Consider the following 19,279-nt stretch of genomic DNA (forward strand, 5'->3'; position numbering starts at 1 on the left):
AATTAGGCATTTTTATAAAAAAAGAACCAAAAAGACCGCTTTTTTGTCTGGCTTGAGGGTTAACATCTTCTAAACTAAAATACGCGTATTTCCAAGGAAATTTTAAATTTTCCTTTTTTTTAAAAGTGGCTAAAAAATTAATTTTAAATGATTCAACTTTTAGCATTACTTTCACAATTTTTAATCGAAATATTCATATCCTCTATTGAAACTTTGAAATTTTTATTATTTAAAAATAGCTAATCAAAGTTGAAAATTTTGTAGCGAGAAAAATTCAAACAGATTATATTGGTCCGTTCGTCTTTTTTCGATTTTTCATATTTTTATGATTTTATTTAAATGGAATATTTTAATATTTGATATTTGTAATGGATATGAAACCCTCTAGAATATAGATCCAAGTTTTTTGCATCGCTATTATATAACGGTACTATGGTAACTTTTGCGACTTCTTCCAATGACGTAATTTGTTTTTTTTTTTTTTTTTTCAACCATAGCAAAATTTTAAGACGTTCTTTTACAACCATCATGAGAGGGAGCTATCCAAATGGCGTTAAAACCCAATCCCACAACATGTAACCTTCAATATAAACAGGTAAAGAATTCCCATACTTTTCTTTTTTATTAATACATTTTATTATATTTGCTTTAATATCTGAAAACTGTTACGATTTTTATTTAAATCGAATTTATTAATGTAATTATTCATTTTCTAATGCCTAAGTTACATTATGTGAGATTATTGAAATTTATTCAAATACACAGAAATGTTTTAATATATATTTTTGTCATTTCCAAACTGTGTAAATATCATTATTGTAATTTATGCTTCAATTGATGATGACAACAGAAAATTAAATATATAATTTGTTGTCAGTTGGATTTAGCTTTTGGTTTTTGTGAATAGTAAGTATTTTTGTACAATGTATTTCTTTATTTTATGTGTTCAGAAATTAGGCACAGAAAATCTTATTGGAGGCGGAGTCACCCTCTCTTTTTGGGAAATTTTCTGTGTGTTACAGTATCCGAAAATTGTTACAGTATCGTGCCACACAAAACGTATTCTATATATTTTAATCTTTTTCTTAACTTAAACCTCTTCTAAGTGTGTTCTAATGTTAGAAAGTGTTGAGGCTGTGAGATTCTACATAAAAAATAGTCAATAATATCATTAATATACGTGTATAGGAAATATTACAAAGTTCTGAAATAAATATTCATTTTCTCACTTTTCATAAAATAATTTTGCATGCTATTTTCTTTAAGAACATTTCTGTTTTGTTTATTTTATTGTAACTTTTGTCATGAAAACATTTCTATTAAATGTTCTATTTTGTTATACATTGGAAAATTTATAAAAATAAAGTTAAAATAAGAAATAAAAATAATTTTCGAAAACAATTTCACAAAATTTATGTGCTCGAAAACAATAAATTACATACATTTAAATAAAATAAGACACAAATGTATATCATAGATATATTGGACAGTTCTTATAACTACAATTTTTACTATTGAACACTTGTCTAGAAAACTAATTAGGTCTTTAAATTGAAAGGGGAAAAATTAAAAAGCATTAAATCTCAATACAAACTATTGCGGAAATCCGATAAAACACATTATCCTTTGGGTTATTTCAACGCGTCACCATTTGCTCTAAGAATGTGTTGTATATATTCAGATATCAACGGAATTTGAATATTACATAAATTCGATATAGATGAGATTCTAAAGAGATGTTGGTTTCATTAAAAGATTCTTTACATTTAACATATTTTACAACCTTTTTATAAACATTTGATCCTTCGTCGTTATTTATTCAATAAAAAAATTAAAATTTTCTTCGGTCACTCAAAATGCTAAAGTTTTCTTTAAATAATATAAATATTGTATTAAGCTGTCTTCAGTCCATATATCTGCGATATAATAGAAATTATAAACTAAACAATTTCCAAGAAATTCTAAAAGTAGTAAAAAAAGTTTTGGTTTGTTTTTTTGTTAAAGGAAACACTATGTTAATTAAAGATGGTATAAATATCCATTGTCTGGTGGTGTCTATGCAAGGTCATCAAATCAACTGGGCCTTTGTAATATAAATGCCAATGTGTCCATGGGACACAAAGAAAATTCCTCGTCGTATTGGTGTGTAGACAATCGTTTAAGGAATGTTAATGTGGTTTTATAAACCGTCGATACATTGGCCATTTGCAGGGCATGATGTAAATTTAACTGGAATTATTGAAAAATATCGATAAAATAAATTTTATAATAACTATTCTTTTAAGCAAAAATAAATTAAATATTACAAAGCGAAAAGAAAAACACAATTCCAAAAAAATTTTTACTATCTTTTCAAATTCAACCAACATCCAACATTTTGGAAAACACATTTAGAATCGTGGTTTTCTTTCGTTTTTGTCATACAAAAACATAACAACAATACTTAATATTCGTCTTTGGTATATTAAAAGAGGAAAACAACCAAATATTGTGTTAACTATTAAATCAAACAAACGAAATCTTCAACATACCTCTCCGGTGTTTTTACTCTCCAATCCTGAACATTGCATAATACTCGTACGATGCAGAACAATGCCAGTATTTAATGTTGTACGAGGTTTTCGATCACGTGCAACGGCTGGTACACTATTATTGAGATTCAAGTTTCTCATTGCAACAATTTCAATATCATCACCCAAAGCAGCATGCGTAGTGCCAAATTCCGGCAGAACACCCAACCAATCATTTTCAGCAAATATAAATTTATCAAAAGGATTTAAAAGAGATTTTGAATTACGATACGAGGCCAATGTTAATGCACCAGCTGGATGATTATCGGCAAGTTTTTCACAACCATCAATGCGTTCCAGAAGAATACGGAAAATATGTAAAACTGGACGATTATCTAGTACACCTTGACCCACACCACGTTCATCATCATGTGTCAAGCGCCGATCTTGCATTATTTCCACTTCACCTTGAGCCAGTGAGGAACCACCCAATGGTTGGGCTGACACCACAGTTAAACGCAACGATTCATCTTCTATGAATATAGCCGATGGTACCGGATAGTAGTTAGCTTGCAGGGGAATTTTTGTGAAACGTTGACGTTTTATAATTTGTAAGCCATTCAGATCGGTGTAAAATGTATCTCCACTGCGTAAACGAGTTTGCACACGCATTACAACTTCGGTATCATCCATACCTACAATATCAATATTATTGCGAATTTCTGGTGGCTCGCCTTCTCGCAGAATCGTATGGTGTGTACCAAATGTTAGCCCAGCTGAAACACTTGATTCCAACGGACCTTTTGTAACCAAAACCACAGGTGTATGGGCATTAACAATAGGAGAAGCTGGGCCATTTGGCAAGAACAAATAAGCACCCGAACGATCACCATTCATACGAGTACCATATTTGAAGAATTGTACCCTTACAGGGGTATGAGATTCAAATTCTTTAATTTGTATAGATTTCATCATGCCATCTGAGCTGAATGCCACTGTGGGTCCGGATCCCACTTTCAACGACACTTCGCGGTGTTCACCAAATTGTACTTCTTTCGGGTAATCACCCAGCTGTGTGGTGATTGGATTCGTCGTCAATATGAGATTCGAAGCAAATGAGATATAGCTGAAAATAAAAAGATAAACAATTATTACAACTGGAAAAAGTGCGAAAAGTGCTACCCAGTTCATCCATTTCGACGGAGTCCCAAGGAGAGCAAATATTTAAGAAAGATTGCTTTCAATATACTCACTTTTTATTAATAGATTCAGGAGTTTCGGCCTTTACCACATATGTGGATAGACCTAACGGCGGCACTTTAGCCTTAAATATCAAACGGTATTTTGTGGTAGATGCCTGAGGTGTTATGGTATTTGAGAAAGTGTCCTTATGCCATGTCCAAACGGGTGAAATTTGAATTTCAACGGGATTATTATTGGAATCCGCTACACTGACAAATGGGGAAGCTACATGGAAATCAATAATTTCCTCTCGCCATTGTGGCAATGAATTGTGCAGGACTAAATGTTTCTGTGGCAATTCTTCACCCAAAATGATGGTGGTCCGACTATCATCAGGTCCTGGCCAACGGGAGTCGTCCATGTGGAAATAATTAAAATTAGTATCGGCATTATAAATCTGAAAGAATTCAAACATTTTAGGAACAACTTCTAAGCCATTATAAGCATGTTCATACCGATTTCTTTGTCAGCAGTTTATACACAGATTGTTGCATTATAAATTTACAAATTTTTACAGCATTCAACATACGTTGAGCATAGTCCTCTACAACGTGAGTTTTAGCAGTTCCTGTTATGCCATCATGATGTTGAAATAATGACAATTGTCGCCTGGCATCCTGTAGCATGTCATCAAATTTGACACCATCATCCCATTTATGCCAAGCACTTAGCATTTCTGCACTACGTATGTAATGGGTCAAAACTCTATCCATACGTTTATGATATGGACGTGAGGTAAAGTAACCACTCCAATAATTATCTGAACGATCAGCATAGGTAAAGAAATCTCCACTTAGCGTGGGAAAACTTCGTTGTTTTTGCCTTTGTTCCTCATGTACGGCGTCAAAGTACTCCTGCAATGTTCCAAATTTAGCCTCAACAAAATATTTACGTTCTGAGTTAATGTGGGTAAACAGATTTTCATAGTTCATGCGTTGAACTTCCCATTCGGTGCTTTGGCTGTAGCGAAAATCATCGCCCAGGGGAAATAGTAAGACATTTGTGCGATACAGTTCTGCTTTCTTCTTCCATTGGTCCACAAGAAGTTCAGCTCTAAGAAAGATTTAGTTATGTATTATTGGATATATTTGTATATTTGTCTGTTTCTTTACCTTTCTGCCACATTATGATCGACAATATTTTTTGGGGGCACTCGCCATGGACAACTTAGACCAAAACCCGGTACACGCTTAAAATCAAATTGACAGCAAATTTTTGGATCCGGACCACAAGAATGCGGTATGTCATAAGAGTAGAATGGCATCATGTGGGTAAAAAGTTCAGTTTCACCAGAATCATCTAAATAAAATCAGCGAATTAAAAAGGAATAAATATATGTTCTGATTTAAAGAAACTTACCCCACAATTGTCGCCAATAGAATTCCAAGTTACGTTTCAAAGCCAACTCTTTTTTAACCGAATAATGTGTGCGTTGTATTAATGCATTTTCAAATCCAGACTTTTTCAAGATATAAGGCATTGAGGGACTATGGCCAAATGGATCAATTGCCCAAGACGATATGGGTGTAACATTTAGAAATTTCTTAAGCCAATGTTGGCCCTCCGTCAACTGAAGTAACATATTGTGCCAATGTGCATTGGCCTCGTCTGGCATAACCCATCCACCGGACACAAATTCCAATTGACCGTTCTGGACCAATCTAAAAGGGAAAAATGTAATTAGTTTAATTAATTAGAAAGAGGAAAATTATTTTTCTTGACCGCCAGAGGATGGATATAGGTACATACTTTTTGACCTCCATCTTATTGTTTTCACCCAGATCCTCATAAAAACGCGAAAAATATGATATTTCTGCCCAAATAAATTTCATGTCAGGATTTTCACGTAAATGCCTTAGAGCATTTGAAAGAATATGTTTCGTTTCATGGTCATAGTAATCATCAAATGTCTTAATCCAGCCCGGGTCATTGTGTGAATGGGGCACAACAAAAACTTTTAATTTGTGATGGTCGTTGTACTGCATGGGATCATATTTAATATTCCATCCCTGCTTCCATACGCCACCATCAATGTCTTCAAAAGACATTTTTCCATACATATCTAACATTTGTATATCAGGCTGTGGCACTTGCTGAGGATCAAATTCACAAGTTTCATCTCGTGCTACCAAATTTTCTTCCAAATTATTTTTCTCCTTGACGACATTTTCAGACTCCTTCGCAAAAGTCTCTGACTTTTTGCCTCCACTTTCACCGAGTTTGTTTATGTTATTTTCCGACTGTCTCGACGTGTCATCTTGACCGGCGTTCCTATTTTTCGGGCCATATTCAATGCCCATGTCAGGTTTTTGCAGGACTTGTTTGTTGTATTCATGTTGGGCTTCCAAAGCCATAAAATTTGGTTTTTTGTCCTCCTGTGGAGCCGCATAATTAATCATAAAGTATACAGTCAAAAATATTGCCACAGATATGCCACATAGCATAATAGCAAAGCGACGACGTACTCTTATCATTGTTGTTTATTTGTCGATAGCAATTACAACATTTCACTATTTTTATGATACTAAAGAAACCAATTCAATTGAAATGCCGAGCCGATACCATCTAATCTATTTCATTTTCCAATTTTCTCGTTCCGGAACGAACTGCTTTAATGTACAAATTCACTGAAATGAACTGCGGGTCAAATATTGAGTTATTTTGCAGCGTTACCTAAAATTCGACGTAGCGTATGCAAATATTCAACTTCCCACGGTGGTAAAATGTTTTGTACGTCCGTACTACCCAAATACACAAGGTCCATATTTTAAAATCTAAAAACTGTTAAAGTTGTAAAAACTGTTAATTTTTAAAATTCTTCAATTATTTTATTTTCAAATCACAAACATTCACATTTTTTGTATACGGTACGTCGAATCTTAGGTAATGCTATCAAAGTACGTAGGTACTTTTATAGTTCCATTATGTGAATACTTTGTTCTTGAACGAAAGCTAATTGCCCGAATTGTTAGGTTTATTGTATAATTTCCACCAACCAAATCTTTTTTGATATATTTGTTAAATAAAATGAAAGTGCAACGAATATTGACTTGGTGTGGTAGTGGTAGAAGTATAAGGACATTATCTTCACAAGCGAACACCTACAGCACAGTAGCCGCACCAAATACAAATGCCAAAACGTTAGAACGGAAAACATTCATTGAGCGTGTTTCATCAGGACCGGGATTGCAGGAATTTTTCAATGTCAAAGGAGTTTCAAAGCTAAAGCTACAAGAAGTTCCTGAAGAAAATATTATACCATATCTACCAATTGAGAGTTATAGTGGCAATGGACGCAAAGTATTCTTCGAAGTTTATGGCTGTCAAATGAATACAAACGACACTGAAGTTGTTTTGGCGATATTGGAATCAAATGGCTACAACAAATGCAGCGACATTAAGGATGCCGATGTAATAATGATTGTCACGTGTGCAGTAAGAGAAGGAGCTGAAACAAAAATATGGAATCGCTTAAATCACTTAAAATCCATGAAGGAAAAACGATCATCGAAAAAAGGGCCGCTGCAAATTACAGTACTGGGTTGTATGGCAGAACGTTTAAAACAACAGCTATTGGAAAAGGAGAAAAATGTGGATGTAGTAGCTGGTCCAGATAGTTATAAAGATCTTCCCCGTTTACTAGCCATATCTAGACATTACCAGCAATCAGCCATCAATGTATTGTTGAGCTTAGATGAGACATATGCAGATGTAATGCCTGTAAGATTGAATACGGACTCACCTACGGCATTTGTTTCTATTATGCGAGGCTGTGATAATATGTGCACATATTGTATTGTACCCTTCACCAGAGGTAGGGAACGATCGAGAGCAATTGAGTCAATAAAACAAGAGGTCTTGTCATTAAGGGATAATGGCATTAAAGAGGTCACCCTTCTGGGTCAAAATGTTAATAGCTATAGAGATACATCCAAGGAAGTAGCATCTGATGTATCCACTGCCCCCGGTTTTAAGACCGTATATAAACCCAAAAAGGGAGGACTGCCGTTTTCGGTGTTACTTCAAGAGATAGCTGAAACTGTTCCAGACGTGCGTATACGTTTTACATCGCCACATCCCAAAGATTTTTCTGAAGATGTTTTAAGAATTATACGTGATTACCCAAACGTATGTAAAAATCTCCACCTTCCCGCGCAATCCGGTTCCAATAGTGTTTTGGAACGCATGCGTAGAGGCTATACAAGAGAGGCATATTTACAGCTAGTCGATACCATACGATCATATATTCCCCATGTTGGACTTTCCAGTGATTTCATATGTGGTTTTTGCGGAGAAACTGAAGATGAATTTCAAGATACTGTAACGCTAATAGAAAAAGTACGCTACAATGTTGCGTTTTTGTTTGCATACAGCATGAGAGAAAAAACCACCGCTCATCGCAGATATAAAGATGATGTCCCGGCGGATGTAAAAACCAACCGTCTGCAAAGAATGGTAAAAGCTTTCCGACAGGGTGCTACAGCATTACACAAACATTATGAAGGACGAAAAGAACTTATTCTAATAGAAGGTATAAGTAAGAGATCCGAAGACTTTGTTTTTGGTAGAAATGATGCAAACATCAAAGTAATAGTTCCAATAAAAGAATTATCCTTAGGGCCGGTCCATGGTACCGAAAGACGAAAAATAACAATTGGCGATTATGTGGTGGCTCACATAAATGAATCGAATTCACAAGTTTTGAAAGGAGAGCCTTTATACCTTAGTTCTATATTAGACTACCATGCTAAAGTGTAAATATAATAAAATTGTTTGTTTTTGTTTTAGAATATAAGAAATATATTTTTATTTTCAATTCTAATCTTCCATTGCCTCTTTGCCTTCTTTTGGCGACGTCGGCGTGAGATTTGTTTTGGTGTGGAATTTAGTCATTATTTTTCTATAGAAATCAAATATAACTCCACTGGCTGCACGACACATAAGGTAGGCATCATTAAATTGTGCCATTTTAAAACATCCGGTGCTATTGACTGTTACAAGATCCCGTTCCAAGGAATCGAAAACAAATGTGAAATTGGCACGGCTATCGTTTATCTGTCCATAATCTGGATCCAATATTAACTCTCCATTTTTATCGACAATACAGCAAACTGCAGCTACAGTAAATTTCATGGGTATGCCGCCTATCAGCAGAGCCATACATGCGGCATTAATGGCGCAGGCATCCAACTAAATAATAAAAAACTATTAGTTTTAGTATTCGTAGGGGTTCAATTGGTATGACTTACGCCTCCTCTGTCGTCTAGCTCTTGTACTTGGACTGATACCATTGTCCGGGGATGCATGGCTGATAGCAAAGCCGCTTCGCATGTATCTTTAATAACAGTTTCACGCATTCTATCCCTAATCGTGGGTAAACCGGCCTTTGGCCTATAAATGCACTCGACATAGGCTTTGTCAATATTTAAATTTTGTAATTTTACTTCCACGGGTCCCAATATCGAAGCCATTACACATGTTCCACCCTGAGCAAAGAGAGCTGATCCATCTGTGCGTGTCAGAGGATTTAGTTCACAGTTTAAAGAACGTATTTTAACATCACGATTTGTGTTTGCATCGTTATGTCCTTTTGTATCATTGGTAACCATTATTACAAAGATATCAGCTATTCTTTCGATTTTTATGAAATGTTTACGTTTTTTAAAAATGTGGCTTATGAATGTTTCTTCTTATTATGTTTACGAATTTCATCGTGAATTGATATCACAACCCAAATGACGATAATAAAAAATGGAACTAGTTCATAGCTTTCTCAGAGTGAATTGCTGCATCGAACTATTTCGGAACGATAATGCTTCTTCTTATTATGTATACGAATTTCATCATGAATTAATATCACAACCCGAATGACGATAATAAACAATGGCACTAGTTCATAGCCTCCTCAGAGTGAATAGCTGCATCAAACTATTTCGGAAAGAAAAAAAAAAAACAAAAATAAAATACAACTGCATCTCATTTTGCATAAACAATGACCGATTTAGACCCTTGGAAGGTCCAGGTCCAACATCCAGAACATTCTAACTCTGCCACCAACGGAAAATTAACAGACGAAATCAACAATTCTACGGAAACAGCAAACTCAGCTTTGGGATTTGAGGATAGTTTTATTGGAGCTGAAAATAATAATTGCAGCAGTGATAAGAAGAGACCAGAAAACACAAATAAATCGCATAATAAACCTGAACACCAACCGCTGCCAGATTCGCAAACCTATTTGAAAGGATTGGGTAAGTTTTCAAGAAAGATTTGTAGGAATATTGAAGATTTTATTTTTTATAGATAGGTCATCATAGATCACCTTGAACTTTAATCCAGGCTTAACATAGAGGATTATTAAGCAGTGAAATAAATTTATACCATCATGTAGTAAAACATGAAATTTGGCACGATGATCACCATACATTTATGATTTATTACTACTCCTGTTTTCTCTACATTTATCTTCATTACTTTCTTATATTTATTTTTATTTTTCTAGAACGAAAATTGGACAAATTAAAAAAGAATTCAAAACTTGTTGAAGCTTTGTCGGAAAAACGTAGCGATTGTTTACGATCTCTAATTCAAGGTGATTTGTCTGGAAGCAATTCAAACAATGATTTGCTCCTGGAATTAGAAGCAAGCATTAATTCCGATTCTGCAGTACATAATTTATATCGTCAAATACAACCAGTTCAGGCTGTAACTGTCGGTGAAACTGTACATATTGTTAAGTACGATCAATTGGAGGAACAGCGTTTGGAGGCTGACGCCGAAGAAAACGGAGAATTACCAGCAAGTCGATAGAAATATACATTACACGCCTCCTCAACCATCTGCAGCAGCACAATGAATTCATCGTTTGGTGAAATATTTATGTTTCTAACCAACTTAGCTTGGAAAAGTCGTATGACAATTCCAGTTTTGGTGACAACAGCTTTTTTAATTATGGACATAAGATTGCAAATTGAAATTAACTTCCAGTCTGGTCAAGTGGTAGGTAACATTGTAACAATACCACCGAAAATGTGCATAAAATCAAAGTATATTTATTAATAATTATCATTTTAAGGCGGCTGCGGAATTTGATGCTGATGACGATGATTATTTGGATGATGATGATGACGATGCATACGAAGAGTACACAACAGACTCTGATACGAATGATGACGATGTTGATAGCGACAATTAGTTACATATATCTCTGCGCATAACTTCCCAAAATTAATTTATCTTTTTTGTGTTTCACATAGCGTTAATAATACAAAATACCTTTATTTGTAGATCAACTTTTTTTATTTTATAAAATGTAATAAAGGCGGGACTAAGCTTACATATACAGTTTTATTAACTCATCACTTACAGCAGATGGTGTCAAAATGCCCAAATCGGTAAAGAGCAATGTGATATATGCTGGAGGCGTATAGTCAACCAGGGGATGGACCTTTGAAACATCGCTCAAATGTTTGCGAGAATACTGTGAAAATATTGTTTGTTATTATTTTTATAAAAACATCTAAAACAATTTCGCCTACCTTATATTCATCTGGCAAATCTCTTTGATTTAGTGGATATAATCTAGTGAACTTGAAACTTTCCGCTAGCACATAGAATGGTTTCTTCATTTCTTGGGCACAAAGGCCCATGGTAAAGCTACCAATGCGATTAATGATACCACCCGACTCTACCACTGCTTCGGCACCCACCATTACAAAGTCAACTGATTCCATAACATAACCGGTGGCTGAGTCTAAAATTAGGGTACAATCTATGCCAGCGCGTTCCAAATCCGCTATCATTTGTTCCCTAAGAAAATAACAATTATTAAATTATTGTTTGTTCAATATATTTACAAACCTACCCTGAATTGTCTGGACCTCCCTGGGTAACAAAAACATGAAATTGCTTGTTAGCTTTGGCAGCCGTTACCAAAGCCTTCAAGACAACGCGAGATCTTGAATGTGTCAATACACGACAGCCATCAGTTATAAATCTTTGAGCTTGTTGAGCAATAACGTTACGAGAATTTAAAAGTTTGGCTAAAAATATTTTCCCACGATGCAACATAATTTCACGACATTCTTCCATGCCGCGATCATCCAAACTCAAAGTGATAAAGCGACAAAACAATTCACCGCCGGACACAACTGCTGCAATTGACAAATCGGTATTGCGCATAGCGGCCACAGCTTCCAACATGGTATTTTGCAAAATGTGAATAGTTCCAACTGAATGATATGTTCAAATAAAACATTGCATGACATGTATTTTTATTTTTGCCCTAAAACTTACATTGCTTCTTTTCCAAAATCATCAATAATGTCTTGATAGCAGCTATGCCGGAAGACAAATCCTTGTCATCGTCCAAAAGTTTAAGGAAATATTTCACCACATCTAAAGCAAATAATCAATGAGTTAGGCCATATAATCATTTTTTTATTGTAAAGCTATTACCAAAATCATCTTTTTTGTCCAATGTTTGAGGCATTCTGAATTTTTTTGACCAGCAAAAAATAATTATTTAAGAAAAAGAAAACACAAAACCAAAACAAATTTGGTTGACACGCAAACTTTGCCTACGTTAGGTTAGGAAAATGGTAGAATAATACAGGTAGATGCATCACCGCTTGTAAACATTTATGTGTCAAAAATTTTTAAATGTTTTTTGTTTTTCAAAAATAAGTAGATTTTTATATGTTTTCTTATACGCAGCTTTTTTCAACATTTTTTACAAATTTCAATAATTTTTCTTTAAACATTTTTAATTCTAAAATCGGTTTGACAGTCCATTGTCCCGCAGATGTGTCGATGCGACTACATACATTCTTCTACCATTGTCAGGAATAGTATTTTTATTTACACTTCTTCTTATTTCATAGCACCGTGTGGATGATATCAAATGTCCAGCTGATTATGATATTTGCTGTCAAAGCACGTTAGAATACAGGTAGTCACCGATTTTGGAGTTAAAAATGTTTAATGAAAAATTACTGAAATTGGTAAAAATTGTTGAAAAAACCATCGTACAAGAAAACATAAAAATCTGCTCATTTTGAAAAAAAAAAAAAACATTTAAAAAATTTGTAGTTTTTGACGTATCAATGTTCCCAATAGTTCATGCATCTACCTGCATTCTTCTGCCATGTGTCAAAATAAATATTAGGTGTGTTTCTGAATTAGAAATATAAATTTATTTAACTCATCAGCTGGAAAATACCCAGATTCGACGGATTAATAATAATTTACTTCCAGGAGATTTTGTGCCTATTTAATAGCAAGATTAGACCGATATTGATATCTTACAATTTAACCCATATACCATAGTATGGAAGGTATGTTAAGTTTTTCATACCGTTTGTAACACTTCGAAATATACAAAGTATAGGTATGTTCCAGAACTGCAAGAATTACAATTTATACTACGATAACTGATTTTCCCTTTATGAAATCGGAGGAAATGCAAAACTAGTAGATTCTTGCTAGTTCTGGAACAGAACATATGATAAGCACTCTAGCTTCCGAACGAAACAAAGAAGGTTATAAAACTCTACTGAGATGTATTTTATTATTGTAAATGGCCCATATATGTCCACTATTTTGTATAGCCCCCATATATCTTTTTGTTACAATTTTAAACAGAATTTGCGGTAAAATGGCATTCTGTGTACACAGTATGTAGGAAATATCCTTGCAAAGATCTGTCTATATAGGCCCAAATTTTGATGCATTCGCCATATAACGCCTTCGAATAACCTCCATATAACTGTACCTCCCGATATTCGGTGTTTTTGCGATTTAAGCCACATTTTCAACTGGAATTTTTTAAAACCCGAAACTTGAGGCTCTACTGAGTCCTCCATTCTGTGGTAGAAAATTGGCTATGGAGATCTACGGCTTCGTATAGCCCCTATACACTATACAAGGTGGGACAAATCACTTAAATAACATTTTTTCTCTTTTGGTAGTCTTGTAATGTCAAAATTAAAATTCTGCTGAAATTTAAGTACATATTACAGCTTTTAGGAAGAACAAATGTTTCTGTTTTTGGATGAAAAAGAATTGCAATTTAAATTTGGTATTTGGATTTGACAATTCTCTATATAGGCAAACATTTTCGTATAGACCCCATATAACTGTACCTAACGATATTCGGTATTTCGATGATTTATATCTTGGTATTTAGAGTTTGTAATGGGCACCACTTTCTATAACAGAAAATTGCCTATGAAGGTCCTCATCAATATTGCAGTGCCATATTCGATATTTTTGGTATTCTCTAATAGATAATTGGCTATACACACACACACACGAGCTTAAAATAATTCACTAATTTTTTCATAGATTTTAATTCCCATTAAAAAATATATTTAACATTACCAACTATACGAAATGTGTAACAAAAACACAATATATATATTTTTTTTAAAAAATTATAATTAGCCGATTTATTAAAGTAAATCATAAATGTTTTAAATTCAAAAGCTTTTTCTTGTTTCAATTAAATACGGTGTAGAACTCGTAATCTAGTTATAACATTAATTTTTAATGAATACAAAATGTTTTTTGATGTTTCTCGCACGCGCTATTCTTTTCTTAATTTCTATTGAAAACAAAACATACAAATTGTCTTGCAATTGAAAGGCTTTCCAGAATTAGTGGATATTTATTAATGAAAATTATTATTATTATTAATATGTAATAACTATAATAAATCATACGACGACGACATTCATAATATTTTTAATCTATATGAACACACTAATTCGAATGAACAATTTCAGACTTATAATAATAACAAACTAAATACTGTACATACGACGTTAAGTTAAACTAAATACGACACACGAGTTGCTGCTAAAACACACACGCACACAGAAAATCGTTGCTTTTGTTCTGTATCTTCTTGGTTTTTTTTATCTGTTCTACCAATTGATTGATTTATTCATCAGTTTGCTTAGATGCTACCTTGGAAGAGAGGGAGTGACTGTCACTGCCACGTCTCTGTTGAGTGTTGCTGTTCGATGCTGATGATAGTAGGATTAAGTTGGAATCCGGATACGCACCCAAAAATTCGGAGGTGGTTGATAGTTTACTATAAGTTCTAGTTCCTGCATCGTTTTGGTGAGATGTACTCGAAGTTTGATGGCCCCACAGGGAGTCTGTGGATTGTTGTTGAGATGAGATTAATGATGACACCAAGGGCCCCACGGTGCCAATGGCGGTGAGTGTGGCTAAGCAGTCTTTAGTATGGCTAATTTTTCGAATATCCGTATTGGCAGAGGAGCCACTGGCTCTGCCGCTATCACTGCTCGGATTTGCGCTAATTGGAGATTTCTCATCACAAGTACTACCGGCACCACTACTACCGCTTATGGCATTGGGATGGCTACTTGGAGGTTTAGGCAGTCGTCTACGCAGCCAAGGATGTTTCAATGCCTCAGCTGGGGTTAAACGCTTTTCTGGATCCCATTCTAAGCAACCTCTTATGAAATTCAAAAACAATGGATCATTACAACCATCCAAGGCTTTTGATAAACTCTTGGAGCCAGGTGGTCCCCGGGGCTTGCCCCTACGAGACTGTCCTCCAACAAGAACCACAGTTCCATCTGACATATTGCGAACAGTGCAATAACGTGGATATCCCTCAGAGTTGAAGAACATTTTGGCACGTTTTGAATTGGCCAATAAATGCTTGGGTGGCATACCCAAAACTTCCAAAATGCAGGCCAGTTGATCTGCTTCGTTTTCGCCTGGGAATAAAGCACGTCCCGATAATAATTCAGCCAGGATGCAACCCAATGACCACATGTCGATAGGTCGCCCATATTTTGCCCCCAAAATAACCTCTGGGGCCCTATAAAACCGCGATTGTATATATGTGTACACGCGTTGACTTTCATAGCAGGATGACCCGAAGTCAATGACCTTTATGCCGGAACGTCCCTGCTGCTTCAACAAAACATTTTCGGGCTTCATGTCACAATGGATAATCTCATTTTTGTATAAAACATCCAGACACTGCAGTAAAGAGTGGGCAAATTTGCGCATCAACTGTAAGGAGAATCCTTTAAAACCATTCTTCTTGATTAGCTCGTACAGATTTATGTTTAGCAGCTCGAAGGTGATGCACATGTGATTCCTAAAAGTGAAGTAGTCATACATATGGATAATGTTCATGGTGTTGTATTTGTCTTGACGCCGAAGATGATGTAGTATACGAATCTCTTCCTGTGCCTGGCGATGGAAACGTTTTTCGTTGCGCACCATTTTAAGAGCCACATGCTCGTGTGTTTTATGATCATACGCCTTGATAACCTGACCAAAGCTGCCTTTACCGATAACCTTGAGCATTTCATAGCGGTATGCCACATGGTCATGGGGTATATGAATGTAGGCACCTTGCTCATTGTCATAATCACAGTTATTGGGACCAAAAATGCCGGGGCGCTTCTTGGCATTGGCGCCAATGAAATAAATTTGCGGGTACGCCAATATTTCTGTGCGTTCATAGGGCGTTAATTTGTGCATGTATAGCACCATGACCTGCTGCGGTGACACTATCAAGGGCTTGGGCTTTTCGGCCAAGGCGCTCTTTTGCTGGCCAGACATAAGGATTTGTTCGTGGAATGAGAATAGACTATTTTGAGTGGCTGTAAGGGGAACTAAGGCGTTGCTTACGGATTTGGCCTGAATATCACCACCGTTGGTATGCGTGGGTGATGCTTCTGCATTCGCAGGTTCCGCGGCTGTGGTCTTCGTTATATGTTTATTGGCAGAGGCTGGTTTTGTTGGAGTATTTGTGGGTATTGATTTTGAATTTGTATTCTTTAGCAATTCTTTTGTTGTGCTGCTGCTGTAGTGAGTGGGAAATGTTGTGTTCTGTGTGGTGTTTGACGACGACAATGACGATTGGCTTTCCTTGGATTTGATGGCACCATCCGCTTTATCACCATCATACGTTGCTGGCGGCTGGGATTTCTGTGGTTGTTTGTTCCTGTAATCATTTTGGGCATATTTTTGTTTGCTTAATAAGGCAGTGTTTATGTTCGCATCAAAAGCAATGGATGTCGATGACGATGAAACGGATGGGTGCGATCCAATAAGTGAATGAAATGGATTTATACTAATTTTGTTGATGCTATTATTTCTGAAGCAGCTACTAATACTGCTGCTGTTCACACTCCTGGGTGAAGAATACATTTGGTTTGATGGATTCTCAACCATGCTGCCAGCGCCACCACCTATTGTGCCATTTAATGTGTCTTTGTTGCTACTGGTGGTCGATAGTGATGACGGTGAATTGACAGATGTTGCGGGTGACGCAGCGGCATGATGATGGCTATGTTTAGCTGCTGTTTGAGTTACAGTCTGTGCTGTGTGATGAAGGTGATGATGTTTGCTACTAGATTGCTGAGTACTTGGCTGTTGAAGTTGTTGCTGTTGTGCTTTAGAACCCACCATATTTTCCTATATGTTAAAGCTGTTGTAGTAGTTGCGATTATTTATGATTATTATTGTAATGAGATCCGACCTATATTTTGGTTGTTTTTTAACTTTTACTACTTAGCCTGTTTCGTAGTGTTGTTGTTGCTGTTAATATTATATGATCCTTTATCGCTCCAATAGTCTTGAAGGTGTATGTTATGTGAATTGTGTTGGTGTTGTATGTGTTCCGCCTGCCGATGCGCCCCTATGAATCTCGTAAATGATGCCGATGCACGGAAGGGATTCTGCGTAAGAAACGACGACGATGAACTATCAACTATTTCTGCTTAATTGGTTCTCCATTATCCCAGTGTCCCCAATACAAGTCTAATGATGTTTTTTCTGAGATCCAACAAACGAAAAAATGGACAAGTTGATCGATTTTTTCAATTTTTCCTTCCTTTCGATTTACGGCACCAATGTAAGAGAACTTCCAATTATGGAACTTAGAGATGGTTATTTATTTTTTTCTATTTCACCACAATTCATATAACCAGCATTTTTATTGGTTTTTATTCAGGATTGGTTTGGTATTCGTTCAATTTACAAAGAATACAAAGAAAAAACTTGTTAAATGGTGAGGTCCAGAGACCGAAGCCACTCTTTTTGTATGTCGACATCAGTCAAACGGCGTCGATGGCTTAAAGTACAGTGTGACTGTGTTAGAAACGTTCGGCGATACTTTTGTGAAGGTAATTTCATGTTCGCACGATAATTTAAAGTAACAATTTTATCTTCCTATTATTCCAAAAAAGAATTTATAAACAATTTAACAAGAAGTCGTCAATACTTAGAAAAATACAATCAGCCGGTTATTAGCTCTGTAATACCTATTTATTATACCATTGGACAATGGCCAAACACGTATATTAAAAAAAAAAGAATTATAATATGGAACAGTGTTGGCATGTTTGTTCGGGTTACCGCAATATTTTGTTGTTGCAAAATTGTTAGGCTTAATAATTATAATATATATAAAAACGCATGATTCAAGAAGGGAGACTGCACTATTAACTCTGAAATATTCTTTCTGGATGTCGTTATATTGACGACGCTTGACAGGCAATAACGTGCAACTATTTTTTCTGCCAATGCTTTAAATATATATACAGAATTCTGCGGTTGACTCGTTTTACGCATTAAGGTGCAAGTACATAAAAAGCTTGAAGTCATGGCTGGGCATATTATCTCAAATTATAATGGAAAACGACGGCAGGATTTTAGTGCGGCTCTGTAATCACTTTACGAAATTTCACAAAATATGCCTAGCCATGACTTCAAGCTTCTTATGTACATACACCTTTAATTGTTACCGATGAAACAACAAACACTGGCAGACGTTTTGCTTCGATACACTCGACTCCTTGTGTTTGTTTTCTCATCAATAATAAAATAATCATGTGAAATCTTAACAATTGCAAAAAAATACAAATTTAATAATGTTTAAGATTGAATCTTATATTACACCAATTATTTTAAATTACTTGGCGAAACATATTAAAAATATACGACCGCAAGATTTTCAAGAATCTCTGTTGGAGGGTGAAGTAACATTCCAATATCTAGATTTGCGTTTACATGTTTTGGAACAAGAGTTGAAAGGCTAAGTACATAAGAAGCTTGGAGTCATGGCTAGGCATGTTTTGTGACGTTTCATAAAGGGATTACAGAGCCGCACTAAAATCCTGCCGTCGTTTTCCATTATAATTTGACATTAATATGCCTAGCCATGACTTCAAGCTCTTTATGTATTTGCAGCTTGAGTTTGTCATTTGAATTTCTATCGGGACATATACATGAGTTGGTCATACCGGTGCCATGGACAAAGATAACTTCGGTACCCATAAGTATTCTTGTTTTTTTCCTGAACTTGCTGTAATCAAGCTTTGTAATTTTTTCCGATATCATGAAAAAGCTGTTATCTTAGTAATATTTTAGATTCGTTCATGTTCTGGAAGAGAACATTTGTAAACGGAGGCTTGGTAACTTTTGGGCGTTTTCATAAATAGTATGGCAATAATAGGTTATTTTATAAACCG

General features: G+C 35.4%; 6 protein-coding genes across 6 annotated transcripts; 2 read left to right on the forward strand and 4 right to left on the reverse strand.

Moving 5' to 3' along the window:
• Positions 1-612: 612 nt before the first annotated feature.
• LOC101898268 (alpha-mannosidase 2) lies at positions 613-6,379 on the reverse strand. The gene is made up of 7 exons (XM_005185627.4): positions 5,502-6,379; positions 5,112-5,413; positions 4,865-5,051; positions 4,208-4,805; positions 3,764-4,149; positions 2,532-3,636; positions 613-2,229 (listed from the first exon to the last, which is right to left on the reverse strand). Exons 1-7 carry the CDS (start codon positions 6,224-6,226, stop codon positions 2,074-2,076), a joined length of 3,459 nt encoding a protein of 1,152 aa, XP_005185684.2. The 5' UTR covers positions 6,227-6,379; the 3' UTR covers positions 613-2,073.
• Positions 6,380-6,667: 288 nt separating this feature from the next.
• On the forward strand, positions 6,668-8,574 carry LOC101898789 (CDK5RAP1-like protein). Its single transcript, XM_005185630.4, has one exon. The coding sequence runs from the start codon at positions 6,780-6,782 to the stop codon at positions 8,508-8,510; it is 1,731 nt and encodes a 576-aa protein (XP_005185687.2). The 5' UTR covers positions 6,668-6,779; the 3' UTR covers positions 8,511-8,574.
• Positions 8,541-9,488, reverse strand: LOC101898613 (exosome complex component RRP46). The gene is made up of 2 exons (XM_005185629.4): positions 9,002-9,488; positions 8,541-8,942 (listed from the first exon to the last, which is right to left on the reverse strand). Exons 1-2 carry the CDS (start codon positions 9,359-9,361, stop codon positions 8,571-8,573), a joined length of 732 nt encoding a protein of 243 aa, XP_005185686.2. The 5' UTR covers positions 9,362-9,488; the 3' UTR covers positions 8,541-8,570.
• Positions 9,489-9,623: 135 nt separating this feature from the next.
• On the forward strand, positions 9,624-11,088 carry LOC131801093 (uncharacterized). Its single transcript, XM_059119163.1, has 3 exons — positions 9,624-10,003; positions 10,255-10,751; positions 10,828-11,088. Exons 1-2 carry the CDS (start codon positions 9,745-9,747, stop codon positions 10,560-10,562), a joined length of 567 nt encoding a protein of 188 aa, XP_058975146.1. The 5' UTR covers positions 9,624-9,744; the 3' UTR covers positions 10,563-10,751; positions 10,828-11,088.
• On the reverse strand, positions 11,029-12,369 carry LOC101898090 (translation initiation factor eIF-2B subunit alpha). Its single transcript, XM_005185626.4, has 5 exons — positions 12,210-12,369; positions 12,048-12,149; positions 11,617-11,983; positions 11,291-11,561; positions 11,029-11,232 (listed from the first exon to the last, which is right to left on the reverse strand). The coding sequence occupies exons 1-5, from the start codon at positions 12,241-12,243 to the stop codon at positions 11,086-11,088; spliced, it is 921 nt and encodes a 306-aa protein (XP_005185683.1). The 5' UTR covers positions 12,244-12,369; the 3' UTR covers positions 11,029-11,085.
• A 1,798-nt stretch (positions 12,370-14,167) lies between these two features.
• On the reverse strand, positions 14,168-17,858 carry LOC101897586 (dual specificity tyrosine-phosphorylation-regulated kinase 2). The gene has a single exon (XM_005185623.4). It carries the CDS (start codon positions 17,214-17,216, stop codon positions 14,694-14,696), a length of 2,523 nt encoding a protein of 840 aa, XP_005185680.2. The 5' UTR covers positions 17,217-17,858; the 3' UTR covers positions 14,168-14,693.
• Positions 17,859-19,279: the final 1,421 nt, after the last annotated feature.

This window comes from Musca domestica, unplaced genomic scaffold (assembly GCF_030504385.1).
Source record: "Musca domestica strain aabys unplaced genomic scaffold, Musca_domestica.polishedcontigs.V.1.1 1, whole genome shotgun sequence".
Classification (NCBI taxonomy): Eukaryota; Metazoa; Arthropoda; class Insecta; order Diptera; family Muscidae; genus Musca; species Musca domestica.

Excerpts from the sequence above, each read along its gene's own strand:
- LOC131801093 (XM_059119163.1), top strand. The coding sequence starts at position 9,745 with ATGACCGATTTAGACCCTTGGAAGGTCCAGGTCCAACATCCAGAACAT. Across the intron at positions 10,004-10,254 it reads AACCTATTTGAAAGGATTGG|AACGAAAATTGGACAAATTA; the intron begins GTAAGTTTTCAA and ends TTATTTTTCTAG.
- LOC101898613 (XM_005185629.4), bottom strand. The coding sequence starts at position 9,361 with ATGGTTACCAATGATACAAAAGGACATAACGATGCAAACACAAATCGT. Across the intron at positions 8,943-9,001 it reads AGCTAGACGACAGAGGAGGC|TTGGATGCCTGCGCCATTAA; the intron begins GTAAGTCATACC and ends TTTATTATTTAG.
- LOC101898789 (XM_005185630.4), top strand. The coding sequence starts at position 6,780 with ATGAAAGTGCAACGAATATTGACTTGGTGTGGTAGTGGTAGAAGTATA.
- LOC101897586 (XM_005185623.4), bottom strand. The coding sequence starts at position 17,216 with ATGGTGGGTTCTAAAGCACAACAGCAACAACTTCAACAGCCAAGTACT.
- LOC101898268 (XM_005185627.4), bottom strand. The coding sequence starts at position 6,226 with ATGATAAGAGTACGTCGTCGCTTTGCTATTATGCTATGTGGCATATCT. Across the intron at positions 4,806-4,864 it reads GATCATAATGTGGCAGAAAG|AGCTGAACTTCTTGTGGACC; the intron begins GTAAAGAAACAG and ends AATCTTTCTTAG. Across the intron at positions 2,230-2,531 it reads AGAGTAAAAACACCGGAGAG|TTAAATTTACATCATGCCCT; the intron begins GTATGTTGAAGA and ends CAATAATTCCAG.
- LOC101898090 (XM_005185626.4), bottom strand. The coding sequence starts at position 12,243 with ATGCCTCAAACATTGGACAAAAAAGATGATTTTG. Across the intron at positions 11,984-12,047 it reads GATTTTGGAAAAGAAGCAAT|TTGGAACTATTCACATTTTG; the intron begins GTAAGTTTTAGG and ends CATATCATTCAG. Across the intron at positions 11,562-11,616 it reads GGAGGTCCAGACAATTCAGG|GGAACAAATGATAGCGGATT; the intron begins GTAGGTTTGTAA and ends TTATTTTCTTAG.